Source organism: Catharus ustulatus, chromosome 4, assembly GCF_009819885.2.
Source record: "Catharus ustulatus isolate bCatUst1 chromosome 4, bCatUst1.pri.v2, whole genome shotgun sequence".
Lineage (NCBI taxonomy): Eukaryota > Metazoa > Chordata > Aves > Passeriformes > Turdidae > Catharus > Catharus ustulatus.
In genome coordinates, this window is record NC_046224.1 from 49,361,355 (window position 1) to 49,388,407 (window position 27,053).

General features: G+C 39.0%; 1 protein-coding gene across 1 annotated transcript in view; it reads left to right on the forward strand.

Moving 5' to 3' along the window:
* The first annotated feature begins 4,251 nt into the window (after positions 1-4,251).
* The window catches only part of PTPRR (protein tyrosine phosphatase receptor type R), a 134,730-nt gene continuing 111,928 nt past the window's right edge, over positions 4,252-27,053 (forward strand). Inside the window, exons 1-2 of the mRNA XM_033058310.1 lie at positions 4,252-4,374; positions 18,310-18,614. Of these exons, the coding sequence (XP_032914201.1) occupies positions 4,311-4,374; positions 18,310-18,614 (369 nt within the window). The 5' untranslated portion in view covers positions 4,252-4,310. The remainder of the gene's footprint in view (positions 4,375-18,309; positions 18,615-27,053) is intronic.

Below are 27,053 nucleotides of genomic sequence, written 5' to 3' on the forward strand. Positions count from 1 at the left end.
TTTATTTCCTATTTTAAGGAATGCTACTCTTCTTGAAATAGAACATCAGAGTAAACCATCTGAGGCTAATATTGCAAATAGCCAAATGCCCAGATTCCCTCATCTTACCTGAACCTGACTTTAACCTAAAGTTGACATCCACGGGTTTGATCAGAGTTGCACAAGTTCTGATGCACTTATCTTTATACAAATTTAGGTACTTCTGTGTTGAGAAGTTTACATTTAGCATATAAATTGTACTGTGCATACGGCATCATTTAGAGATGTACTATGTAGTCATTAGTAACCAAGGGTAACTTGCCTTCCATATTTAAATGCATATTAGTATACACATAGGCATATATGTGGGTATTCTACCAGTAATTAATGAGAAAGGCATATAATATCAAATTACTTTGACATAAAATAAGTGACTATACAAATAAGTATATTTCAAGAGAGATACTCCTAACCTTGACTAAAGGTCTTTTAAGGATAATCTGCAACTTGTTTTTATATCTTTTTTTTCTGTCAGTGTTGTAATTTAAGTAATTTAAAGTACCTGACTTTATAAATCTTGATGCCCCTTGTAGAATATTGGAGCATGATAATTTTACTACCCTATGGTATGAATAGCATGAAAGAGTGAAGAATTTTAAATCTGAGAAAATGATGGCATGGTACCTTGCCTGTTCCACATACTTACTTTGAATGGACCTGGACAGAGAGCCATGGCTAAATCCATTTGCAAGAACTCATGTATTTATTAGATACTCAGTACTGGTTGGCACTATACCAGGTCTCATTTAGTACTTAGCTGCTCATGCTGCAGATTAAGAGTCATCTGCCTTGTGTCTTTAACAGGCAGCCTTTAGTCAGCCTGAATCCATTTGATTATTTCCCAACAGCTCCATCAAACAGGAGTGAATTGTTTCCATCTGAGCTATAGTCAACAACTTTAGAAAAATTTTTAAAAAGTTATATAAAAAGTATAATATGGTCTTGCAAAATTCTGAATAATGGTCCTGAAGTTTCAGATCTACACACATAGTCAGAAATTAGTAGCTCAGAGACTAAAATATCCTTGCATCCTCTCTCTTCCCCCCTCCTCGCTATCAAAGTTTTTGTACTTGCAGCTGAGTCAGTGTCAGTTTTGCATGTCTATATTAGAGATTATGCCAAAAATACACTGGAGGGTCTCAAACCACTTTAGAAGGCTGTAATCCTGTATTGACAATACTCATTAGGGAAAATGATACATTTGCATCGGTGCAATTACGACTTTGCCCATTGGCAATCTCCCAGGACACATGCTATTCCCTGACATTTCCTGTAGCAGTTACCTTTCTGCAAAGTATAAAAAGAAGTCCTCTTCCAATCCTGGCAACATCATTTAGTGTGAGACCTAATTGTACATGCCATGAGTTTTCCTCTGCTGAGATTGCTGTATATTCACACATGCACTCACCAAAAAGTAGTTATTTTTCTAATTTGCATTTATGTCTCTGAAGAATCCTTTGATCTATGCATATAACCTCCTCTTCAGCCCTCCTCCTCCTTCTCCAACCTGTTTTAATTTATTAAAAAACACTGCTTCAGTTTTTTTGCTGAAGCTTGTCAAGGGACAAGAGATATGAGGATCCTTATTATTCATGTCAGACAAATATGTGATTCTCTCTCCTTCAGATACATTCCCTGATTGATAATCTGCATATTGCTGGTTCTTAAACTAAAGATCAGTTTTGAATTTGCCTTTCATTGTTTTAGCTTCTCTTAAAGCAATTTGCCAATGAAAGCCTAGTGCAAAATAATTCCCAGACAAGGAAGTTGGTCTAGTCAATGTGATAGGAGGAAAACAGCACTTAGAAAACACTTAGATCGCTCTCTTTTAATTGTAACCAACATCAAGTGTGACTTCTCAGAAGCATGTTCAATATGTCATATCAGAAGAAATGAAGGTACTGTAGAAAAAAAATATTGGAAAGAAATAGCCATATCCCATACCATTTACCTCACTTGGAATTACTAGTCATGTTCAGCTGAACATTTAATTCAGTTTTGTTGAACTAAGTCACACACTAATGATCTCCACTGTGTTAATATAGCATTCTACGTGTGGAAATAAACTTAAAAACCAGTGAAGCTAGAGAATTCAAACTGATGCAACATGTTCTAGCTTACTTTCTGTGTAACAACTTCCCACTCCATAGTAATGCTTCCATATTGCATTAACAAGACTATCTTTTAAAAAGGATGCATTGATACAAATTTCAGAAAATTATTTAGTCTAGTCTTAGCTTCACACTGAATTCAACTTGTGCGTGAGTTGGAAGCTTAAATGTTTTCTTGGATGTGAGCTCACAACAGTATCTTAAGACATTTCCCCAGTGGAAAATAATCTCCTTAACAGGGTAGTGGTGAGTCATCTGGTCTTTGTGCCTTAGGGCTCTGCAAGTGAGGTGAGTAGATATTGCTACAGCACTCAATCATATGAAACCACAGCTGCCTCATCTGTAACCACATGGGGAAAAATCAATACCATTAGCTTCAGTGAAGTTATCCTGTTGACATATTTGACCCTAAATCCTTACCTAGAACACACAAGGGTGAGCACTTGTGGACAAAAAAAATTACAAAACATCAGAGGACTGAAAGTAAATTTTTATTTAATCTCTCCCTAGGAGTTGGCTAAATTGTAATAGGTATTGTACAACTCACTGAGGAAAGTAAATACAGTCCTCTAGTTGGTTTTGCTATATGTGTACCTCTGAGCCCTGGGCACGTAGGAACTGAAGTTGTAGGGGCACAAGTGGGGTGCACCATACGGACAAGACTTACTTCTTTCACTTCTTCTAGCTGTCACTTCTACTAGTCAGGACTAATAGGATTAAACTGGAACAGGATGTGCTTTAATTTGTATATACCCACAGCAAATTATCATCACAGTAGAGGAAGCAGCAGAAATCTCACAGCTTAGCAGGATATCTGAGGCACAATACTTACAAAAGATATGACTGAAATGACAGGACTAAAATTACCACTCCTTGTTGAAAAATCCCCTTGATCATATTAATTCCCGATTTCCGGCAGAACTCAAGACTGAGCGCTGTCTTCCAACCCAAGCCTTTCTCACCTACACTGCTGTCAAGAGAACGACCTGACTGCCTATACGTGTGTGAACAGCCGTGTGGGGGCTGCCAAAGGAAGCTCGTTTGCATATGTACAGTCACACATGCAGTTGCATCCAGATAGCAGGGCCTGCGCACTCCTTCCCATCTCTGTACGAAGAAAATTTCTGCACAAAAGCTCATTTAAAGGCAGTTAGAGCCAAGCAAGCACGGTCAATTTCCTTCGCTATTTTTTTACTTAGGGCACATCATTTCAGCCGCAGACCTGACCACACATATACATTGCTTGCCATATCCAGTAACAGGCTCCTGCAGATGGATCACTTGCTGGGTGACACATCTACCACTGGCTCTCATGGTGGCTCTTCAGCAAATCCTTTCATCAATTAAACTCAACTTTAGAAAATCACCATGTTGCAGGGCTGCTTCATGTTTGGCCTCTTTGCATTGCTCTCTGATACCCATGTAATCAAATTCCCGAAGTGTCTCCTGAGTAGGTGTTGCATCAGCCTGGTCTGAACCACTGCCTGGAGTTCAGTGCTTATTTCTTTATTTCTTTATCAGCTGTGATTTTCATCACGCAGTTTTTGCAAACTGCTTGTTTTACACACGTGTTTCACAACACGCTGAAGAGTAGGATTACCTGACCTCAAGCATAAACCCAGACATCGTCGAAGTCCTCCCAGCATCTCAAACTCCTGAGATCGCCTCCTCGGCGCCGCAAGAGGGGGGAGATGCAATCCCCACCGTTCCGCTGCAGCAGGAGCCCCGAACGCCGCTCCGGCTGCAAGCCGAGAAGGAAATCACCCCCCGCCACCCATCCTCGCCTCCTCCCCGACCATGCCGCTGGAACTGGAGATCTCTCTTTTCGCCGGTCCTACTGGACCTTGCTGCTCCCCGCGGCTATTGCGCGACCCCATGTCCCGCGGTCAGAGGCCGCGCATCCCGGCCATCCCGGCCATCCCGGCCATCCCAGCCGCCCCGCCGCCCGGGCTCGCCCCTCGCCTCACCCCGCGCCAGGACGGGAGGCAGGTGAGGGCGGCCGCCCGCCCGCGCGGCGGTGCGCATGCGCAGCGCGCTCCCAGGCATGCTCACTGCCGGGGGCGGGGGGAGCGGGACGCGGTGTGGCGGCGCTGCCCGGCTCCCCTCGGCGCCGCTCGGCTCCGCTCGGCTCTCCGCGCTCGGCTGCCCTCAGTTCGCACCATGCGGCGGCGGGCGGCCGCCTGCCTCCGGGCGCTCTGCCTCCTGCTCCACCTCCGCGCCGCAGGTGAGCGGGGGCGGCCGCGGCCGGACGGCGGGGCGGGCGGGACGGCGGTGGGAACCCGCTTGCACCCGGCGGCGCACCTGTTGTGGCGGGAGGCGGCGGCTGCCCGGGTCCGGCGGCGGCTGACCGGTCCGGACCCCGGCAGCCCCGGAGCGGCGGGAGCGCCCGTCAGCACCGCGGACAGCGGCGGGAGCGCCCGTCAGCACCGCGGACAGCGGCGGCCGCGGGCGGGCGAGCCCCGCGCTGCGCGCCCCGCGGAGCGGCCGCGCTTCGCCCCCGGATCGCGGGGACCTGGCCGGGGGCTAAGGCAGCGAGGGAAAATCGGGACTCCCTGTATTCCTTCTTCTCATTTTATTTATTTATTTATTTATAGATACTGGTGAGGAGGCGTCGCTACTTGTGTGTTCTCGTGGCAGCAGTGTTTTTAGAAAGGGAAATTTCAGCTGCGACAGCAGCAGGCATTTCGGCTGTTAGCGGTGCTAATAAATCCTCTCTCTGCTGTGCTGGCAAAACGTGTGCCTCATTCAGAAATGCAGTGAGCGATGAGCGCCCTAGTACGTACATGAGGTTCCAGTAGTCAGAGCTTATATTTCTGGCATAAATCTCAGGCTTCCTTTAAGCCGTGAAAAACTGCTCATCGTTCAGAGCCTCCGTTTATCCTGTGCAGACTTCAGCATATATTATCAGAGGAAGGAAATAAAATCTGGGGTAACTGTATAATTAAATTAAGTTCTCAGTTAGTAAAGTTGAAGAGTTTCTTTGTTTTGTCATTTATGACAAGCTTAGCCACTTCTGAAGTAGTAAATGGATTGCGAGTTCCATGAAGTTTAATTAGGAACTGCAATTAAATGCACAGGTACCGATTCTCCTGGTTCTGGGAATGTTGTTTTTAGGAGAGATTTTTAAGATGCAACAGATTTGCATTAAGATGCAACAAATTTGCATTGTCCTACTGCAGAATCATTAAAATGAACAACTGAACTATATGTCTTTTAATACAGAAGAGCTGGATGAACATCCCAAACAAGGTCTATTATGAAAATGATTGCTTTTTTTTTTTTTACTGTTGTCAGGAGAAATAAGTTTGTCTCTGTTATTGGTATTTTATTGCTCTGTAATATTAGGCTACACTTCATAAAATTTATGGAGCCTCTTTCCTGTAAATCTATAGTTAGGATGCTCATGCTGTTTTGCCTTATATTCATATGTGCAAGAGATTATTGACTGAAAGATGGGTGCACTTCGTGATCTGTTTTAATAAAAGCCTTAAGCTGCTGTTAAATTATTCTTTTACAACATGTATTAAATTGACCATCTGTACAAAATTAGAGTACAGCCTCTATTTGACATAACATACCATATAATCTCAGTATATCCTCTATTAACAGTAGAATTTACACTAGTTTTGTTGTGCTTCATTTTTCTATCCTGCTAATGGAAACTGGGTATATGTTCTGCCAGTAAGCTGTTCACTTTCCTTACTAAGTTCTACTTGTTTCATTAATTTACTGGGAGTGCTTGCAAAGAGATCTTGGTCTTCATTATGCAAACGTCTCAAATCATAAGAAAAAAAGAACAAAATAGATGTTTATATGGTGCTACTTTTTTGCCTTAGTAATCATGGAAAATAATTATTTCAGGGAAGACGAGGGGGAGGATGTACAGGAGCTGAATTCAACCTTTGCACCCTTGGGCACAGTTTGCACTGAGCACAAGAGCTGTGCTTCCTCTGAGGCAGGGCTGCATACAACTTCCTATTGTTGGAAGTCATTGAGGATGTCACAACAGTGAAATAACAAAGGAAGCTTAACATGCTAAGATACCTCTGTTTCATCTGATAAAAGTAGAAAATTTGGTCTTACACAGGCTACCACTATGGACACCTTTTATGTATAGCCTAGACTTTTGAATTATTTGTGGTGATTTTGAAGCTTGTGGAATCACAAGATACATTCTACTTGCTAGGTCACAAATTGTATTCCAAATGTCAATTTTTGTGTAATGTGTTGGAAACTGCTTGGCTTTTTGTTCTGAGGCTGAATTTCTATGAGACGTGTTTCTAGAGAATGCTGAAGTCACTGTCAGTAGATATTAGGAAAATCTCCCTTGTTATCAGTTGTTGGTAATAGATTTTAGAGGAAACATAAGTCTACATTTACTTCAGCTAATACTACAGCAAAAAGAGTTAATGTGTTTAAGTAGGGCTCATATAGCAAATCTGGTTTCCTATTGAACTACAACTCTACTACGGTTGTAAAATTTTGTGTGAAGAAAGGAGATGTTCTTGTCAGAAATGTGATCGAGGATTTTCGTGTGCTCAATAAGGTACCATTTTACTGAGTTGACTTAGATACCGATGCCGGTAGAGCATGACAGTCATGTTATCAAAAAATTAAATATGATAGTGCTGTTGGTATGTGCATATATTGCTACCTAAAATAAGACACTTGTGTGTGCATCTCTGAAAACAGAATTAGGCCCTTTTGCTGGGTGCAGTAGGTGAAGTAATCAACCTATATAGAGGTTGCTGTTGCAGGAAGACCTAAATTTGTAGCAAGTGATTACAGGTCAGCATGAACCTTCCACTTAGATTATGCACTGCATGAGAGAGTGCACGACAGCGTAGGTTATACTCGCTTTTAGTATGTATGATCTAATACACATGTTCTTGCAATAAAAACCTAGTGTCTCCCAAGATGACTGGGAAACATTGTCTCCTTGTAAAAGAATGGCAGGCAGTAAGAAAAACACAAAGTAATGCGTTAGACTAACTTGTAATTAGAGAGCCATTTGAGTCATGCACATTACTCAACTAATTACCTCTTTCATTTAATTTTCTTTTTTAGAAAATTTTGTTAATAAAATTAAAATATATGATGAATTAAGTATCCAGTTACTGGAAATTTGTGGGGGGAAAAAAGCAAATCTGTGATTCTGTGAAATAGACTAGGAAAACCAACCTGACTAGAAAAAGCTTACACAGTTAACATCTTGCTATCAACATGTCACCTGCCTTGCATGAAAAATCTCTCTTTAAGAAAGTATTTTTGCAGAATTTGCTTTTACGATAAACAAATCCAGGTCCTGCAAAATCAAAAAACTAACAACTGATTATTTGGTCAGGTCATCTAGGTAATGGTTTCTTGAGAAAGGCCTTATACTAGCTTGCTAAGAGCTTCTATTACCTCATTTTATTAAGACATGCATTGCCAGCCTTAAGTCAATATAAACCAATAGTTTCCTGCTAGCCTTTTCAGAGAGGAAGTGTGTAGATCCTTGTCTGGACCTCTTGATGGATCCATTCTTCCAGCCCCTCAGCAGAATCACTTCAGAGTAGGAAATAGTGACATTTTATCTTTTTTGGGCAATACTATAGTAACAGGAGGATTGCTTATATTGAAATTTATATACTGAACACAAGGTAACACTCCTTTGGGGAGAATTTGCTAGGTAGAAATGTATGTTACAAGTATGCAAGGCTGGTTCTCACACATCTCACAGGGTGTCCTTACTAAGATCTGCTGAGTTCAGCTTCCTGGTCAAACATGCACAGTGTGATATTCTCATGGTTGAAAATTAATCAAGTGCATTGCAGTTTCTACTTAGATGTTGGGCTGCCTATTTTCTGTAAAATGCACAAGCTCTGTCACAAAAGTAAGAGAATCTGGAGACTGTAATTTTAGGGTCGAGGTGAGGTCTGCACAAAATGCATTTGCCATCAGATCCATTTCAGTAACCACATACTAATATGAATGAATAATTCTAGGTTCTAAATACATTTAGAGTGAAAGTGAAGGAGCTATTGATTTAAAAAATAAGGATGCTGCTTCATTACACTAACATAACCTAAATGAAACTGATTCTTATAATTGCCTTCTTTAAAAACACATTGCTGGCCATGAGTGGGTGTTTTTACTAGAAGAGACTTTTCTGTCTTTTTATAGTAGGACTCATGGATAATCAGAGGGTAGTCATCTGTCTATTCAAAGGTTCAGTTGGGGGAAAAACAGTTTTATAATTTAGTATCTGACTTCATATTTTTGAGGAAGTATTTAGTTGGAAAAGCAACATCATATTTTTACATATGAAAATTTTTGCTATTCATAATTTTAAAAGACATCATCTTCTGAGAGATGAGAGATTTATGTTCAGTACATCCATTAGGAAATTATCGAAGTTTGTGGTCTTGGAATCTCTGAGTAATTCAATTTATTGTATTATAAAGAAGACTGAAACATCTTAGTGAAGGCTGGTTCCAGCTTCTCTGGAGAGCCAAGTAGGAGAGTTGCTGAAAGTCCATGAATTGGGCTCTTGGGGGACTATGTCTCTCTAGAAGGAGGCTAATGACATAACTGTGTAGTTCTATTTTGTGGTGGCCCCTCCTCCACAAGGGTGTTACAAGGATTACTGTGGGGAATTAGATGGAAGTATAGGCTCTTACTCCATAAAGACAATCATTGTGCTGTAGGATTTTCAGCATGGCTTCAGAATAAATACTTGGAGAAGTTAATAAGATCTGCTCAGAAATCCTCAATGGGACTTTTTAGAACAATACTACTATAAAAGAAAGCCAAAACTTTAGGATTGGACTTGACTTTCCTTCATACCAGCTATAGATATCCACCGAGATACAATAAATTTCTTTGAAATACTATGTATTTACATCCATCTTATGCAGAGCAGAATTTATCTGCAACCTTCATTGGAAAAATGATAGTAATCACAAAATTAAAAAATTAATGTATCAGTTTCTCTTACCTTCTGGGAACAAAAAAAAAAAACAACTGACATGAGTGTATATGGTACATTAGTGCCAAGGCATAAGTATGGCAGAATACTTAAGTGCCTTTGGGACCACTAGCTCATCGCTTAATTGACATGAGTAGACCTAGTGAAATCAATGGTCTATGGTATCTAGTTTCAGTATTGACGTATCAGGCCCATGAAATGAGATGCAAAGTGTCTTTTTGAAAAAGATACCACTCATATGCTTAATCCAGATTCACTGTAGCTGTGGATATTTTTGGCCAGGGCAATCTTTTTCCTACAGAAAAGAACAAATTTAGCAAAAATGAATTTGCAGTTGTTTCTATTTTCAGCAGATTGCTTATTAGAAATGGAAAAAAAATTCCTTGCAATCATCTCTTCCCTCCCTCCCTCCCTCTCTTATGTGTATTCCCACCTTCCCTTGGTGGTGCTATTCCACCCTCACCACACATACATGTGTACATGCACTTCCTTGCTCTCAGAGATACAAACACATGCATGAAGAATCATTTATATACCTGCCCACATACGTACATACATACATACATGCATACATTTTTGTACTACTTGATTTTGTCTGAAATTTTTGGTCAGAAGTTCTGAACATTCTGTTCAGGGGCAAATCAAAATATTTTTCTGATTTTTTACAATTGTCCTATCCTGTTCTTGCTTAGCTCTGGTGTAGTTTATTTGCTCTGAATTTTGATGCATCATGGGTACTTTTCCTCTGCTAGAAAACGCCTAGTCTTTTGTTACTGGACCTAGCGAGGAAAACACAGAACCCTTCCTATGAAGGAATGTGACCTGGTAGTTCTGTAATGGGATGTTGCCATTGATAGCAGCAAAGCTGTAAGTTTTGTCCTGATTTTACAAGGCCTCACAATTGGGATTTGACATATTTAATATTAAATCTGACTTTTGCTCATAGCCTTGCTGGTAATTTTTTGACTGATCACAAGCACGTTCATTCGAGACAACTGCTGTGTCCAAACTCTGCTTGACCCACCTGTTTTGCTTGGGTTAGCTCTGACAGCAGTTTTTCTCTTAAGCAAGCATTTATATCTGTTTAATATTTTTTTTGGTGTATGCTACAACTATAGTCTACACAGGAGCAGTAACAAAGGCTTAGTAGAGCAGCAGAGGCTTGAAAAGTTGGAGGCATGGGATGTTTCCTTAGAGGAGTGCAGGTGTGGGATGATAAGAGATGGAGCACAATCTTGTCACTGAAGACTCCATGCTATAAAAAAAACAGTAAAAGGTAAAAATGGAAACCTGGAGCTTGAGAAAACTGGTTTTAGGTATTAATGAAGAGAACAAAGAGATAGTATCTAACATTCATATGTGGCACCGTTTATAGTAAGTTCAAATATAACTTGGAATTGCAGACCAACTGAAGAAAGAATAAGTATAAATGCATGTTAGAAAAACACAAGTATATGTAGCTTCTTAAGAGGAAGGAAGAAGAGAGGAGGAAGAATTCATCAGCATGAACACCATGTCCCTCCTGGTGGAGGACTCCAGGTGCTGACAAGTCCTCTTAACAATGCCCATCACTAACACCAGTGGGAAACAATTGAATTGAGGACCCAGAGAAACATGGAGATAGAGTAAGACCAGGTAAAGGGATAGACAATTAAATTGTACTCTTCCTGTAATTGTGACTTTTTCTGTATTACTTCTTCTATAAAAGTTAGATCGAGACTAACAATGCTTCTTGAATTAGTTTGCTAAGATTTTCGCTATGTTAACAATAAACTCTTGTCTTCACTTACATGTATAAGGTATGCTTCATCTTTGTTTATAAACAAGACTTTGAAAGTAACAGAGGGACTCATCTACGCAAAGGAAGCTATTCAGCAGCATGCCTGACCATTAGATCTAGCAGCCTACTTTGAGTAAAGAATAGCTTCAATTGTATTGCTCTAACAGGTTTTGGCTAAAGACAAAGCAGTAGTGTGAAGGCTTGTGTATTGGCATTAGTTTCTGAACGATTGGAACAGTCACATCCTTCAAGTCCCTCTGTTATTTATGCAAAGTAGTTTCCTAGCTGAATTCTTTTGTCAATCCAAACCTTAATGTATTACCAAAGCAGCAAGTGGTTTGTAATTTTTTCTTTTCCGGTTTCCCTGATGTGCCTCAAAAAAGCACTTTTGAAAGTATATTCTGTTGTCCAGCTAATGTTCAAGTCATATTTTAGCCACTGTTTAAACTGCATTTTATTGACAGTAATTTTTGGTGTACCATGCTAAAGTTCAACAGTTTATGTTTTGCACAAAGTGCGTATCTTTATCCAAATGAGATTTGGATTTGGTTTATGTACTGCTTTGCTAGATGGTACAGATGCAAAGCATATTGCCTCCAGACAGATTTTGTTTTCATTTTTGCTTTCAACATCATTTAAAACCTCTATATTTTCCACCAGATATGTTGATTCCTTTTAATGTGTTTGTTGGTTTGTTTGGGTTTTTTCTTAGGTTTTTTTTTGATTTTCCCTTGGCAATGTAGATGAAATAGGAATAAAACAATAGATTTTGTGTCTTTTGAAGTCAAAGCCAAAGGAAGGCCTTGTTGCATGCACAGGAAGAGACAACTTTCACAGCCCAGAACAGATGGAAGTCTTCTAAACCTACAGCAGTGTTTATGCCATGTCTAGAATTACCAACAGTTAGCATTTCCCTCAGTATCATTGCCATTGTGAATCCTTAGAATCACGCTCATAAATGGCCAGAATGATAATAAGCATTTTGACATTTAAGTTGGTTTTTTCTTCCCTCCTTTCTGTGGGCCAACAGCTCCTTGGCCCTTGTACAGAGAAGAGGGAACTGCAAACTCTGCTCTGAATGGGAGTCCTTTTCTATCTCAATGTTTTAAAAAGAGGCAGGGAATGAATCTCCCAGCTGTGGGTACTTAGGTGTTATTGGAGAGGATCATTGGTCTGCATAAATACATTGCACTGCATCTCACAGTGACTAGGATAGCTGCTCAAGAGGTAATAAAGCATGGTGCAAGAGATGATAAAGAAAGCCTGAACAGTCTGGGCTGATTTACAGGTTTGAAGGAAGTTTGTATGGGACAAAGAGCTTCTTTCAGAGTGGTGAGCCAAACAGAAGGGAAAAAACCATGGCGAGCTCAGAGTACAAAATTTAATTACCAAAATTTGGTAAGTATTTTTGTGACTGAAAATGAGAAGTTACTTGGCAAAAGTGTAAAGTACTGTAACTCAAATTGCATTTAAATTAAATTTATCTTTGAAAGCAATCCATCAAGTTTCGGCATGTTGTTCCCTTATGAAATGAGTCTACATTTTATGCTTTTTTCCCCTTTAATTTCCAGCTTTTAGCATAAAAACCTCAAGTGGTGTAATATACCAAGTTATTTTTAACTATGAAAAGACTTCAGTGTTATTATAGTGCTAGAGTATTAAGTGTGGTTATTAAGTAGTATTGTGTGTTTAAACTGTGTGCTCTAGGTGTCTGTATTCATTTGTGCATTTTACTAACTAGTCAGATACAGCAAAGCACTTTTGTCAGTGGATTTGGGGTGGCTGCACTGCTTACAAGTAGCAAATATACAGATATATCTCATTATAGAAAAATGTGACTGTTCAGGAGCATAATTTATTACCAAATTTGTTCAGATTAAGATTAATAACAAGATTTAAGAAATTACCCTCAAGTTATTTTTCCAGACACACATCATTACTTTAGACACCATTATCATGGCTCTATCAGGTTTATGTTATGTCCCACTGGGACTTTTCCAGTCAAATAAATTTCTGGTTTCTGGCTGTAGAGGATGTTAAGGGGGAGGCACCCATCTTGAGTGGCTTTTTTGTTGTTGTGTCGTGGTAAAATTACTTAAAGGAACCAGAGGTCTGAGACTCTGTTATGGGAAACCTGGGGCCAAGCTGGCAAGGAAAACTTGTCTGACTGAGAGTGGGGTAAGTAGGGAGTCAAGTCATTGTTTCCTCAACAAGGATGTGAGATAAAATATTTGTAAAGCTCTGTTATTTTTATGTTTTGAGGAGATAAAAACCATGCTGCTGTGTTACTGGCTGATTAATGGATCTTGGCTATCTTGAAGATTTTTATCTGTCTGTTTTAGCAAAAGTGAAGGTATTTGGAAATTGGTAGTCTAAAGCTTTTCTAGCAGGTTGCTTTGTGATAAAATGTCAACTGTCTGAAACTATTCAGAGTCAAGACAGTCTAAAGAAATCCTAGGTTTTTCCTCTATCATGCAGATGCCAACTGGAACAGCCAAAAGTGCCCACAACCTTCAGCACATCAGATTTACTATTTATTATAGGCTTTCCTTTCTGCATATATAATGTAACTCTGTAGTGTGAGACAGGCTCAGAAGCATGTGCAATCTAGCATTCTTGTGATTTACCCATGTGTTTCATGAGGAAATTTTGTGCTTCCCATATACCGGGATGATGTCCATATTTTATATGGAATTCTACTGTTCCATTCTCCATCGGTCTTCTGTAGATTAGATTTTTTTTTCTCTTTTTAGTTTATGACAGAAATTGTTTTATCTTGTATCTTCATACAGATGACTAAGAAGATCAAGTGAATGCATATTTTGAACTATTAAGCAGAACAGTTGGATTCTGCAGAACAGGGAATTTCATAGCAATTTGTCCAATTTTCCTTTCGGAAGGATGGCAAATGGTGGCAATGATAGAAATACTGAAACTAGTGCAAATAGTGAAGATGTTCAGATTTAGAAAGTATGCATTCTATATCACCCTGGAGTTTCTTGTTGCACTTTAATAGATGTAGTGTTGTACTTAGTAAAAGTTTTAGAAGCACAGCTCCAGGGATTGCAAATGCAACTAAATCTGAGAATGTCTGGAAGGAGAATACTGTTGTACAGGAGCAGCTAAATTAAAGAAGGAGCTTACAGTGAATGAACATGGAAGCAAGATCAAGACAGGCTTTCTTTTTAAAAAAAAAAATCTGAGGAAAAGCAGCAGCATTGAGCTGCAAGGAAAGAGAAGTCAACCTATAGGTAAAGAACAGAGGAAGAAATAGCAGTATTCATCAGGAGCTGAAATCTAATAAAAAGTGGTGACCAGTCACCACATCATACAGACAGACAAACTGGAGGGTGGAATGAATACTTCAGATCATTAGAGACTCACAGTGCAGCTTCTGTTACTGAAGGGAGTTGGAATATTACATGAGATGTTATTACATGAGATGTTCTGCATGAAGAAAGGATTGGATGTTTTCTAGAAGCAAAAGTACATACAAACCTGCTGCTCAGAGAAGTTCTGATGTGGGTTTGGAATTAACCATTGATTATTGTTCACTTTGGAACAAATAAAATTTGCCTTCACGTGAAGATGGCTACATTTAGCTGAGAAATGGGTGAAGACTCAGCATTTTTTTGGATCGAAGAAACAGCATGGAATCACAATCTAACATCTAGTCTGTTCTCAGTACTGAGGCAGAATAAACCATAATTCTTTGTAAATACACTTGAGGGGAGACAATTTTAGAGAAGGAATAAAATTATTAGGGTTAATGGATAATAGCAGCACTGGGTGAATATTTCAAGTGAGTCATAAATAACTCTACATCCTGAAGTAGAGTTCAAACAGTGTCGTGTGAAGAGAATATCAGAACATAATTTTGTATAAAATTTGCTAAGTATATGGAAGAGAAACCTTTAGGAATTATATTTTTTTAGCCTTTTCCTAAACCATATTTACTGAAATTTGGGTATGTTGGGATATCTGAATCTTAAAAGGCACCAAAATCAGTTCTTCACAGCTTCTGACAGTTTCCCTGGTGGCCACAGAAATTATTCTTTTTTTGTGGAAGTACGGAGTTTGGTATAGGAATACCAGTCTTCTCTCCCTTTAGGGTTGTAGAGTGGAAATATTTAACAGTGTTATGTATCAGAAGGGCTGGTATTTTTAATTACTTAATTCTCCAAGTGTCTGCTTGGTAACTAATTGCTTTGTTTGGAACTGAAGTCTGGAGGGTCAAGAAGGAGTATATTATCACTTCATCAGCTTGAGAGGAAGTTTAGCTTCCCCTGTAATATCAAGGGTAGCCCATTTGTGAGGGTCATCTGAGGCACCCATGGCAGTCTGGGAACCAAACTCTGGTAGTGGTTAGGGCCTTCTAAGTTTAGTGAAGTTTTTCACATGGGGCACTGTGGGTGCTTATAACCTGCTTAAGATGCTGGGGCTATGTGGACTTCTCAGATAACCAAATTCAGTGTAGTAATTTTCTTAGAACGTATCTGAACATCTTAATGCTTAGTTGATGAAAAAAGTTTTGTGTGAGTATAAAGTGTAATGTTATGTAATTAGACTTTTAATTTCTTGTTACTTCTGGTTAAACAATATATTTAGTTGTCCATTTTAAAAATCTTCTACAATGGACCTTGTAGAGGTGCAGGGAATGATGTTACTGATGTGATATTTAGCATTCTAATGAAAGGAAATCTGGGATTTAGAAGCAAATGGTGATTCTTCTGTTAAAAAGTACTGAGGCTCAAGGACAAGTGAGCTTTTTGGGTAGCTCCTTTAACTATTTTTATAGCAAAAATATTCAGGGAACAATTTGGGCTGGTAGTTAATTGTAACTTTTTCTGCTTCATTCAGTGAAAATAATGTAATAAGAGGGAAAGTTGGAATATTGAAGTGGGTAGAAAATGCAATAGAAAGATTCAAGGAGAACCACAGTTGGTTTGATTCCCTCAGAAACAAAGGAGCAGGAATGAAGGAAGCAATGAAGACACACCAAATGTATTGGTGGTTACTTTCCTTTGATTACCTATGATCAGTTTCAAAGTACTGGTATTCTGTGAAGGAGACAGGAAAATAAATCCAGCAAAGAGATGACTGTGAGAAGTAGGTGATGATGATAAGTGCTGATGCTTCCTTATTTTTATTTTGCCACTGACACCACTCCCTAAATTGCTAGTTAAGACCAGGCCTCAGGATTTTGTCAATGAAACCAACACCCACAAAGCTTAATGAGAGCCCAGAAAGTTTAACAAGTTTTGAAATTCAGCTGTCTCTAAGACTACACTCTGGAGTTTCTCTTTTTCTTTTCTTCTGCTTTCAGACATTTTCCCAAGCAAAACCTGACAAGAGCTGAAAATGCGAGACCTCAGTGGTCATCTAGGAGATTGTATTGGTTTCAGCCATTTGAAAGAGTTGTCTTAGATTCAGCATTTTCTGTATAAGAGAGGATCTGTGTTCTGTCTTTTTACTATTGATTTTCTGTTCATGTATGTTATAAATTGCTTCACTGCCTACTGACAGGGACCCACTTATTTCAGAGAATGCATTTCTCAATGATGCAAAGCAATACTATAGCACAGATAAGGTATTGTCCTTGATTTCCCTAACTGAAATTTCATGAGGAAATTAGGTCAACAGAATGTAATTACCTACACTGAAACCTCCTAAGGGCACTGGGTAGAGCTGTGCAAATGACTGATTATTTTGATTTGCTTACAGAAGCAAAAAAAATCAGAGGAAAAATTCAGTTTGAATAGAACAAAATGATTTCTTGTTCACCCTGAATTGAAATGTTGTTGGTGCTAAGCTGCTCTTCGTAGCTCATTATGAGAATTAAAATAACACCGATTTAATATTTTTTAACTAAAAATCAGCTCTCAAATTTAACACTGCTTTTAACTCCAGCAGAATCTGAAGAGGAAATTCCAGGCTGATCAGAGTGAGCTCTCTGGCTTCCCTTCTCTCATAACACATTTCTACCACTCTGGGTTTCTTCTAATGTTTTTCAGAAGGTGATGCAGCTTCAGTTACTTTTTATCTGTGAGGCAGCTGATCCTTGCCTATTTTTCTGGTCAGATAGGCTGCCTCCCAGACTGGGAGCTGAACTGCATCTATCCTGTTCAGCATAAAGGCACTGAAGATTCACTATTTTTCATCCATTCAAAAAAAAAAAAAAACAAAAAAAAAAAACAAATAAAAATTTTGTCTTAGTTCCTCTTATAAAGGCATCGTCAGGAAATACTTTGTCTGTCCAAAGAGAACTTATTTTTTACAAATATATAATTATTTAAACCCATGTAATTACAGAATCACAGAATGGGTATGGGTGGAAGGGACCAGTGGTCCAATCTCCCTGCTCAAGCAGGGTCATCTGACAACACATTGCACAGGATTTCATCCAGACTGTTCTTGAGTACCTCCAGTGAGGGAGACTCTCTGAGCAATCTGCTCTGGTGCTCAGCCACTTACATAGTAAAGAAGTTCTTTCTCATGTTCAGGTGGAACTTCCTGTGCTTCAGTTTCTGTCCCTAGCCTCTTGTCCTGTTGCTGGGCACTACTGAGAAGAGCCTGACTCCCTCCTCTTGCCACCCTGCCTTCAGATACAGATAGGTATTGATGAGGTCCCCTCTCAGCCATCTCTTCTGGAGGCTGAACAAGACCAGCTCCTCTAACTCTTCATTAGAAGTGCTCAAGTTTCCTGTCTCCAGTTCCCTAATCTAAGAGAGGTTTTTGTGCCCAGCACCAAGGTGTGCAAAATATGCCCAAACCTGCACAGCTGTATCTCCTCCCACAGAGAGCCAGATGCTCCACTGGCTGGCCAGGCAATCCTTGAGTGAAGGTCATAACAAGAGTTGGTATAAGGGGCTGAAAAGTCCCCTGATACAAGCAGCTGAACAAGGAATGCAGAGTTAGGATTATGGACTGGTCTGAATTTTCTCACATTTTTAAATCTGATTTTTTGATCAGGTTCTTGACCTTTTCTCCACAAGTGCCCATTTGTAACAGATTATCACTTCGATTCTCATCTTTGATATTACTAGATAATAAAATATGTCAATAGTTGGCTGCATGTGTTTTCCAATTGATGTCAATGTAGAAGTTGAGCTTGGCTCAGCATGTGTTCTGCTTTTGTATATAATTTTTTTAATATAGCTATGGCTGAAAATATAAATAATATTTTTAAAGCCCTGTGAAAATGAGTTTAGGAATTCACATACTTAATAGACTCTGTAGTACTGTTACTATATTGCTATAGAAAACACATTGTAAGATTTTAAGTGAATTCTTGTATTCCAAAAATATATTTCCAAATTTATCAGAACTCAAAGATCTCATGGAATTTTTGGTGCCATCTGTAGAATAGTGAAGAGAGGCATTCTAATCTTACTTTTCTCTTTCTACAGGCTGCTTTTCTGGAGACAGTGATCACTTTCTGGCAATTCATCAGCGAAAGAGTGGAAAACCTGTGTTTATTTATCACCATGTGGATAGTGTGGAGAAAAGTCTGGACACAGACAGCTATAAGGATTCCAAACAAAATTTCCATTCTTCTTCCCACACCAAAATGAGCAAGTTACACCCTGCAATAATTGTTAAATCAGCCTTCCCCAGGTCTGTTTATGACCCATCCCTCAATCTATTAGCTATGACTGGTCAAGATTTGGAAGTGGAGAATCTTCCCATTCCTACAACGAATGTGATTATTGTGGTAAGTGACTTTTTCTGGGTTCTGGAGGATTTTTTTTTTTTTTGTGAATAAATATGCCTGTAGATAAATATTGCAATTTTGGGTAGCCTGGCTGACTAAATCTAAATAATGAACACTTGTCTTGAATTTCTCTTCACTTTGGTGGAATTCATACAATCACATTCTGATTAACAAACAATCTAATGAACCAGTACAGAATATAGCCTCTTTGTAGGTAAAAACCTTACTTTTGCCTCAAATGCAGTTGATCCTCTTGTCTTGACTGATGTTTGCACAGTTTTTACTGGATGCATCCTCAACTTTGATGCCAGTGGAGCAGCCTACTGTCCAGAGAGCTGTCCTTGGTGGGGTGTACAGTACAGTCTGTTTGTGTTTTGCACAGACACTGCTTTCCTCACCTCCGTGCATAGGCAGCTCTCCTTGATTCCTGGAGGTAAGAAGAGCCACTTATAATGGCTTTGTGCACTCATTAGAGTGAACTAAAAAATATTAAAGTTAAATCTGTAAAATGCTTGTTTCAAAGGAAGATGAGAGATTAAAGGACAATGGCCTTTACAAACAAGGAAAAAAGAGCATAGAACACTAGAGTGTGTTAGCACACCAAGTGTTTCAGAATCCCATATGAGTTCTTCGTATGGTACTCTAGAGATCTGCCCTCATGAATACACCAAATGCAGTAGAGTAGTGACAATGAAAAGAATAATCAGGATTTTAAAAAAAAGGTAATAATTTTATTTGTCCATTATTAAGGTTTTAGTGGTTAAAAAGTACTGTCAGTGAACTAGTCTCAAAAAGCTGTGCTCTGGACTTGCTGCATCCCATATGAACAAGACCTCCTCATCAGAGTTTAGATGGCTGGCATTGTTAGTGGACTAGATTCAGCTAGTGTCCATATCAGAGCAAAATACTGAATGATATTGATCAAGGGAAGGAGATGCCAAACAAGCTGGATATATCTAAGCCTCAAAGCTAGCCTAAGCCACCAGGGCCAACTCTGTAGTGAAGGTACTGCTCTCTTCTTTCCAGTGCAAACATTATTTCACTTCTGTTCAGGATGAAACCCTTCTATTAGTGCAAGGAACTCAGAATAGGCATGGTCCTGCTTTTTTTTCATTAAACGACACTTATCTATGAGCTGTTATTTTAGTAGGGTTTTGCACAGTTTTGGAGACCTGTGGTCCTCAACCAGTAATGGAAGAATCTTGCAAAATGTTCTGGGTCTACCCTGATTTTAGCCCTGACTGGCTCTGTGTCTGCATTAAAAGTTAAATGAGGCAGATTTTCAACTGGCAGATAAATTCACATTAAAAAAAAAGGTCCATTAAATCCATATTAAGTTCTCATTAAGTGACTTTGGTCTGAGGCTTTGCTACTGCATTTCTAGGATGGAACTACTGCTCTGAAGCCTTCTGTTCTGACTGAGAACCATATGTGCTTTGAGGGGAGATACAACAGCATGAGCTAATCATGACATGAAAGCTGTTTATTGCTGGGGTTCTTCAGCTGTCTCTGATGTGCTGAAGGACAGTGGTTTTGCTTTGTTTCTATGTCATGTTTTCAGAAAACGCCTTTGGGGAAGCAAGCATATGTTAGAAGCCAAAGTGCTGTGAGTCAGGCAGCTCTTTGGACTAATCCCACCATCAGAAATTTTGGAGATGCCTTCTTTAAAAGGGCAACTGTCCCACAACAGGGTGTATGCCATTTTCCAAGCACAGCCCTGCTCCTTCCAGGTTTCTGTACTTCAACATTCTGTTTCTCCATCTTGAATGCCACCTGAAGTAGATTGTAGTGTTAATGTAATTACCGGGGGAATCTGGTTCATTTTGAATTGCATGTGTATTGCTCCCTCTTTGTTTTGAATTAGCACTGACACCCTGTTGCTGCTTTCTGGTTTTTAATATATAGAGCAAGCATCAATATTTGTTGTTTTGCCCTGTCTGGCTCTTTTTGTTCCAGCCTTTAGCAATGTTGTTGGTTGCTCAACTTGAAAGGGCAGTTGCTACTGTTAGTGCTCGCTGTAATCCAGTTACATGACTGGTGCACATTGTGATTTAGAATGAAAGCCAGCAACTTCTTTTTTTTTTTTTTTTTTTTTTTTTAATAAATCAATGCTGTGTTGGCTCTGCAGATGAGAGGAAACTGAATTCAAGCTAATTTCAGTGACTAAAGGTCCATTTTTTTCATGATCAAGGTGGAAAGGTAGGGTGAATGGATGCCTCATGCAAAACTATTATAAGGTTACATTTTGTACTAAGGACTAAACCATCTGACAAGGAAAATGTTGCCAATGCACAGCAAACTGCTATGAAGCCAAGAATCCTGCAGGTATTCTGTCAAAATGTGATGTTTTGTGACTAACAATAAAGAACATGTTAAGTCATTTTACTGGAACTAGAGATATTGTAGTGATTGTTTGCCTAAGCATGGAAGAGGAGGTGTTTATTTTCTGGGAGGGAGTTTTATATAATTAAAGGCAATCATATTACCTGAAATTAAGCTCCTGTTGTTTTTTTCGTCTGTGTGTGTGTTCAGTTCAACTTGCTTATTGAAGGAAGTGAGGACAATTCAGAGCTCTTAGAAGCTGTTTTGACTGTTCTATAAATGCCTTAGTGTTTACCCATATGTTCTGTTTAGCTGTCTCTGTAGATGATGCGAGACCAAGTCATCTGAGAATTGCTTGGATAACATACAGAGTTGCATAATTTTTTTAAAATACTTGAGTTTTCTATTTGTGAGCTTTTATTTTGCATCTCAGAAACCAGATACTCATTGAATTAGTAGTGCAAGTGAACAAGTTCTCAGAATGTTTATTTGTGTTTATTCCAAGCCTTTCCAATACTGAATTTAAGAACCACCAAGATCAAGACAGTACATGGAAAGTGGGAATAGAATGTGGATAATCACTTATGATAGAAAATATTGTCTGACATACCTATTAAAAAAACAAAACACATACAAATATATAAAGTTAAGGCTGAACTTGAGAGAAAAGCAGAAGGACTTGTAGTAAAGGTTGTAACTCAGACTAGGTCTAAATTATCACCTCATATGCTAAAGCATCATCCCTTGTAACCTGATATAGTTTGGTCTGTTCAAAGCCTCTCTCAGGCACACAAATGTATTGTACCAAGATTGGACCAAGCTACTCAGATGCTTTTTTCACTTGCATCTTTTGTAGTGTTTCAGAAATGCAAAGGTAATAAACTTGCTCAATATATCATAATTTTCACTTTCACACCTCGCTCTTACTATACACCTTCTTATATAAACATGAAATCTGTTTCTTTTTCTGTTGCTTAGAAATGCTGAAGTGCTGTACTGTAGCCTAAAATTCAGGTAATCTCTTAATTTTTGTTTGATTCACGTGCGTCATTGAACTGATTTAATTAGTTTCTTTCAACTAATGTCGATGGGACAACTCACAGACAGCCACATAGAGTTTCTCTTTGCCTTTTCCATGACATTTTGTGTAGGACTGTGTAAGGCTGAGTGCCTCAGAGCTATAGCTTGCCCATACCATCACATCTGTTTTGTCTCCAATATTTGAACTATTTACTTTCAAGCATGCTGAAGACCACAAGGAAGAACTTCAGGTGTTTCAGTACTTAAAGAGAGGATTCTCTCAAATCAAAAAATAAAGCACAACAACATATGTGTCTATAAGTAGACATTCATGTGGGAACCAGGTATTCAAGCTGGTAATCTGTTAAGATATTTAGCATGTTTCTAAACACTGTCTGGATTATGAGGGAGTTAATATAGGTCAAAGACCATATCCAGTAGGCAGACTAGATGTGATCATCCTGATTTGGAGATTAGTACTGACATAGACCATTTACACATCAGTTTTCTCACAGACAGAGAACAGTACCAGATGCATTTAATCTACTAGTATAATACAGCCTTGATATCTGCTTCAGGGTGAGTTCCCTCATTCCAAAGGCTGTAGTGACAAGATTTTTACTGATGATAATGGGTGCTTAGGCACCAACTGCACACTGACTACCTATTTAGATATACACACATGCAGACATGTCACATTTAGTGACATCTTAATCTGGAGCTGATCCCAGCTTAAACAACACATTTTATGTGGAAATTTAATGTGGAAATCCTTTCCAAATCTAAACACGGTTCAAGTAGGTGAGCTTCTTCTGGTTGGGTTTGGGTAGCTGAAAATGATGTGGCTGTGAAATCACAGCAGAACTGCTTTTACACTTATGTCAGATTCATCCCACAAGTACTGCTGTATTCTCTTATATAACTACATACTCATACTACATACTCAGAAAAGATGCATCTTTCGTTCACTTGCTGACATGGCTTTATCAGATGTAAAAGTTTATTTCTCCTTCAATTCCCCATATCCTGATGTGTCAGGTTTAATTACCAGTGTCAAAGCCCAGAATTTATCTATATTATTTGTTCCTAAACTTTATTTCATCTTCCCACACCTCTTTTCTGCCAGAAATGTCTATTTTTCTAAATCTTTGTACTCCTTATGAAGCCGTGGCATCCACGTGAAATGTTGTCTCCAAGTTCCTCTAGGAGCACACAGGACATCCGCTTGCTTCTTCCTTGAAAAGACCAGCAAAACAATGGGAACCAGATTACTATACACCCTTTCTTCTGTGCACTGAAATTCTCTCCACTGACTGGTTTTGTTGGGGGGCCATAGGAAGGACTCGGTGGAAAGATTCTGATAAAAAGGTGGGGGCATCCAATGCGTACAATTATTTTCAGTCCAAAAATGTTTTCCTATGGCTGCTTCTTTTGTGAAGACATTTAATGTAGATTTCCTTTCATGAACATAGAGCATTGTTTGTGTAATTTATTTTTTACTTTTCTTTAAATGAAAAATGTATTTTTCTTCTCATTGGCAATCTGGTAATACAAGATGCCTTCTTTTTCAAGGCTAAGTCACTGAATCTTATTGAATGAGAGGAGTAGAATAGAGAGAGTGCTGAGTCACAGCACCAAGCTGTGTGTGATCTTTCTGCATGCCAGAGGGTAAATGACCTTCTGAGAATCCCAGGACAAGAAGATGCTCTGATAATGTTTTTTCACTTTTTCCCCAGCTGTCCACTTGACTGACTGTTTTTTCAGAATCTCTTATCATTCTTTTTCCTGATACTGAATACCATACCTTGACATAAGATGAAGTCCCTTTCTTCAGTTCTCTTTGTTAGGAACTTTTCTATCTCTCAAATACTGTGTCAACCTCTGATGGCTCAGCATCCACCCAGTTAAGTGGCCCAGTAAGGCCATGCTGTACAATCAGTAAAGGTATCTTGAAATGTTACAGTCTCAGTCTGATACATATACATAGAAGTCTGTGGGAAATGTTGATAGCTAAGCATGATCCATTAGACAGAAATTTAGGATTACCTTTAGGAGACCACAGAATAAAAGTAATTTTCTTTGGGACCTAGAGAAGGGAAGAGGATTGCGGATGTTCTTATAAAAGAAGAGGTACAGTTTTTGAAGCAAGTGATTTCATGCTCATGCACTGTCTGCTTTGCATCATGTGTTGCATGATATGTTTGAAATTTATTTAAAAGGGAGATTTATCATCCCATTACACCCTGTACAGTAATGCCCTAATTTTTGCTGGGATAGATGTAGATGTATATATATGTAGTTCTGTCTATTTCTACGTGTAATTATGCAATATTGCAATAAGAGAAGCGACTAAGGACTTGCTTTTTGAATACTGTGCCTGATCCTGGGGTCTCAGCCTCAAGTCTGTCAAATTTTGACTCCGAAAAACCATTTACCTCCTGGTGTGTGGCAAGATCATACACAGTTTGGTGCTGTGATTCAGAGGACTCTTTGCATTCTACTCCTCCTGCCTGGTAGGAGTACCCTAAGCTCTCTCCCTCTGTAGACCTCATGAAGAGATGGTCTAACTATCTATGAAATATAACAAAAAATCAGATGTCATGTTTTGTCACTGAACATCTGTTATTGCCGGCCTAAGAAAGGGGTTGGCACTAGCCCAGGCCAAGGAGACATAAATAAAAAATCATGTCGCTGCAGTGACTTCTCAAAGGAGCTTTCTGAGGAGTAGAATCTAAGAATCTAGTAAGGTATCAACAGTATCTATCTCCATTTCCAGGCCATGTAATCCACGTCATGTATTTGTGATGCAGTGGTTGGAGCAGCAGAGAAAACATGCCATGCTGTTAGTGGAATTTTAGTATCTTATATTATAATTACAGTGCTGAATTGTTAACAAGCTCTAAATGTTACTCACACTTCAAGAGTGGGCAGTATCAGTCAATACACTTAGTGTGATTGTTCTAATCACTGTTGTGTCTTTTTACACTTTACACTGTGACCCCAAATATCAGGTCTTCACAGTATTTGGCTTCTAGATTCAAGTCCATCTTCTACTAAGAGATTGATGCTCGCCATTACTCTTTAAGTTATTATACTCGACATAACATATCTGCAGCAAGCCCTGCAAATAGACCTAGTAGCCTGCAGCTCTGTCATTCTGGATTTTGTTTGCACAAAGAAATCTAGAGAGTCTGCATTAGTTGGCCTCATTTGCTTTCTGCTTCCTTCTGTGCACTTCAGCGGGGATAATTGCATACTGAACCATTAGCATGGTATTGTGTTCGCTGTCAGCCTTTGTGGAAAACAGGAATGATTGCATTAGGTTGTAACATGCACTAAAACTCCTTAAGGCTCCTTTTTGTCATCTGATTTGCAAAATGTTAAAAGAATGTTAGTGGGATATTCAGCAGCCTAGTGCTTTGATTGATTATCTTACTGCTGGCAACTTTGGGGATGCTTTTGTAACATTCAGTGGGATGTTGCACTTCACAAAAGCTGGTCATATCTTTCACAAATTGCCCGTATCCTCTTCAGTCACAGCATTCCTTTTCCTGCATTTTTAGTGAAGGGAAGCTGTTTCTTGAAGTCATTTAATTTTCTCCATAAGCTGCACCATTTAAATGAAAACATGATTTCAGGAGCAAGCATGTTACATGTTTTTAAGCTAAAGCCTGAAGTTTCATTATGTAGTTTATCTCTAAAGGAGGTGGCAGCTGTTCCATATTTCTTTCCACTGTGTATTCATGTTACTGGCCAATCCCAGTTATAAATTAAATACTTGTGTGTAACAGAACAGAATCTACTTGTGTTCTTCCATTCTTCAAATGTGAGCGTTTTGTCCTCTAGGAAAAACCTTTATTAATTGATAATTTAAAATTTTTTAAAAGCATTTCCATGAAATTAAATTCAGATATGGTTGCAACCAAATCAAAGACCTTCACTGTTGCTTAAGCTGTATTTTCAAATGTGGGAGACATGGCTCAAGCCCTCACTCCAAAGGAGGTAGGGCAGAAAACTGAATTTGAGCTTTTTCTCATTTCACATTATCTAGTTACTGAGCTAAGGGGTAGAGAGCACAACTTTTCTTGTAGTCTCAGATGAAATTATTTGTTTGATCCAAGTTACATAGTTTCAGTTAACTGAAAATTAAGAGTAGTGTTGTTCTTGGGCTGATCCAGCACAGATGTCTTGTATGTATTTTCATTTGGTCTCCAAAAGAGGGAACCAACCCCCCACCCAAACAAACAACAAAGCCCCCTGAGACCACCCTCCTCCTTTCTTACATGGCCCCATTTATTCTTCTGATTGAAAAATGTTTCTATACTATTTCTCTGCCATGCTGTACTGAATTCCAGAAGAAAAGACACAGAGATTTAGACAGTAGTGGAAAGTCTTTGGCTTTTTTATGACATTGTCCAAACTGCACTTTGGGTGCTTTGGCGTTTGGGTTCAGAGAACTCCGCACTGGTTGGAATTGCACTGACTTCATTACCTAGAACAGTGCAGACAGGCTTGTATTTCAGACAAGGAGGTTGCTCTACCTCTATCAATGTTCTCTTTTCCTCTTACAAGTGAGTGGAAACCTATTACTGCCTAAATTTGTGTAAGGAAAGGGAAAGTTTCCTGGCTTACAGAGTTACAGGTGCCATCACTAGAATCACACATGCTTTATGTTCAAAATCATAGATAAGCTAGATGGCTATATTGGGATCATGAGACTCACTAATAGAAAATCAGTGACTGCTTCCCACAATAAATCTGTGCATTGTGTTGATAATGTTCAGGAATAAGGAATGCAGAAGCACTTCTTAAAAATTCTTTTAGCACCTGCAGAGAACCATGTTTGTGAAAACCTAAGTCCCCTAGAATAATATTTAAAAGACAGATAAAGGGCACTCAGATAAAAGACAGCAAGACAGCATGTGTTTCCTTATCAGTCAATGTTTTGTTGGATCTGGCAGTTCAGCCTCTGGAATAATTCTTCTGGTTCTTCACTTCTGACTTTGTTGTTAAGAAAAGTGACAGCTTCTGTAAAGCTCCTTAATAGATTTTTCATAATGTTCTCCCTGTGTGTAACCCCTTAAATATTAAGCCTAC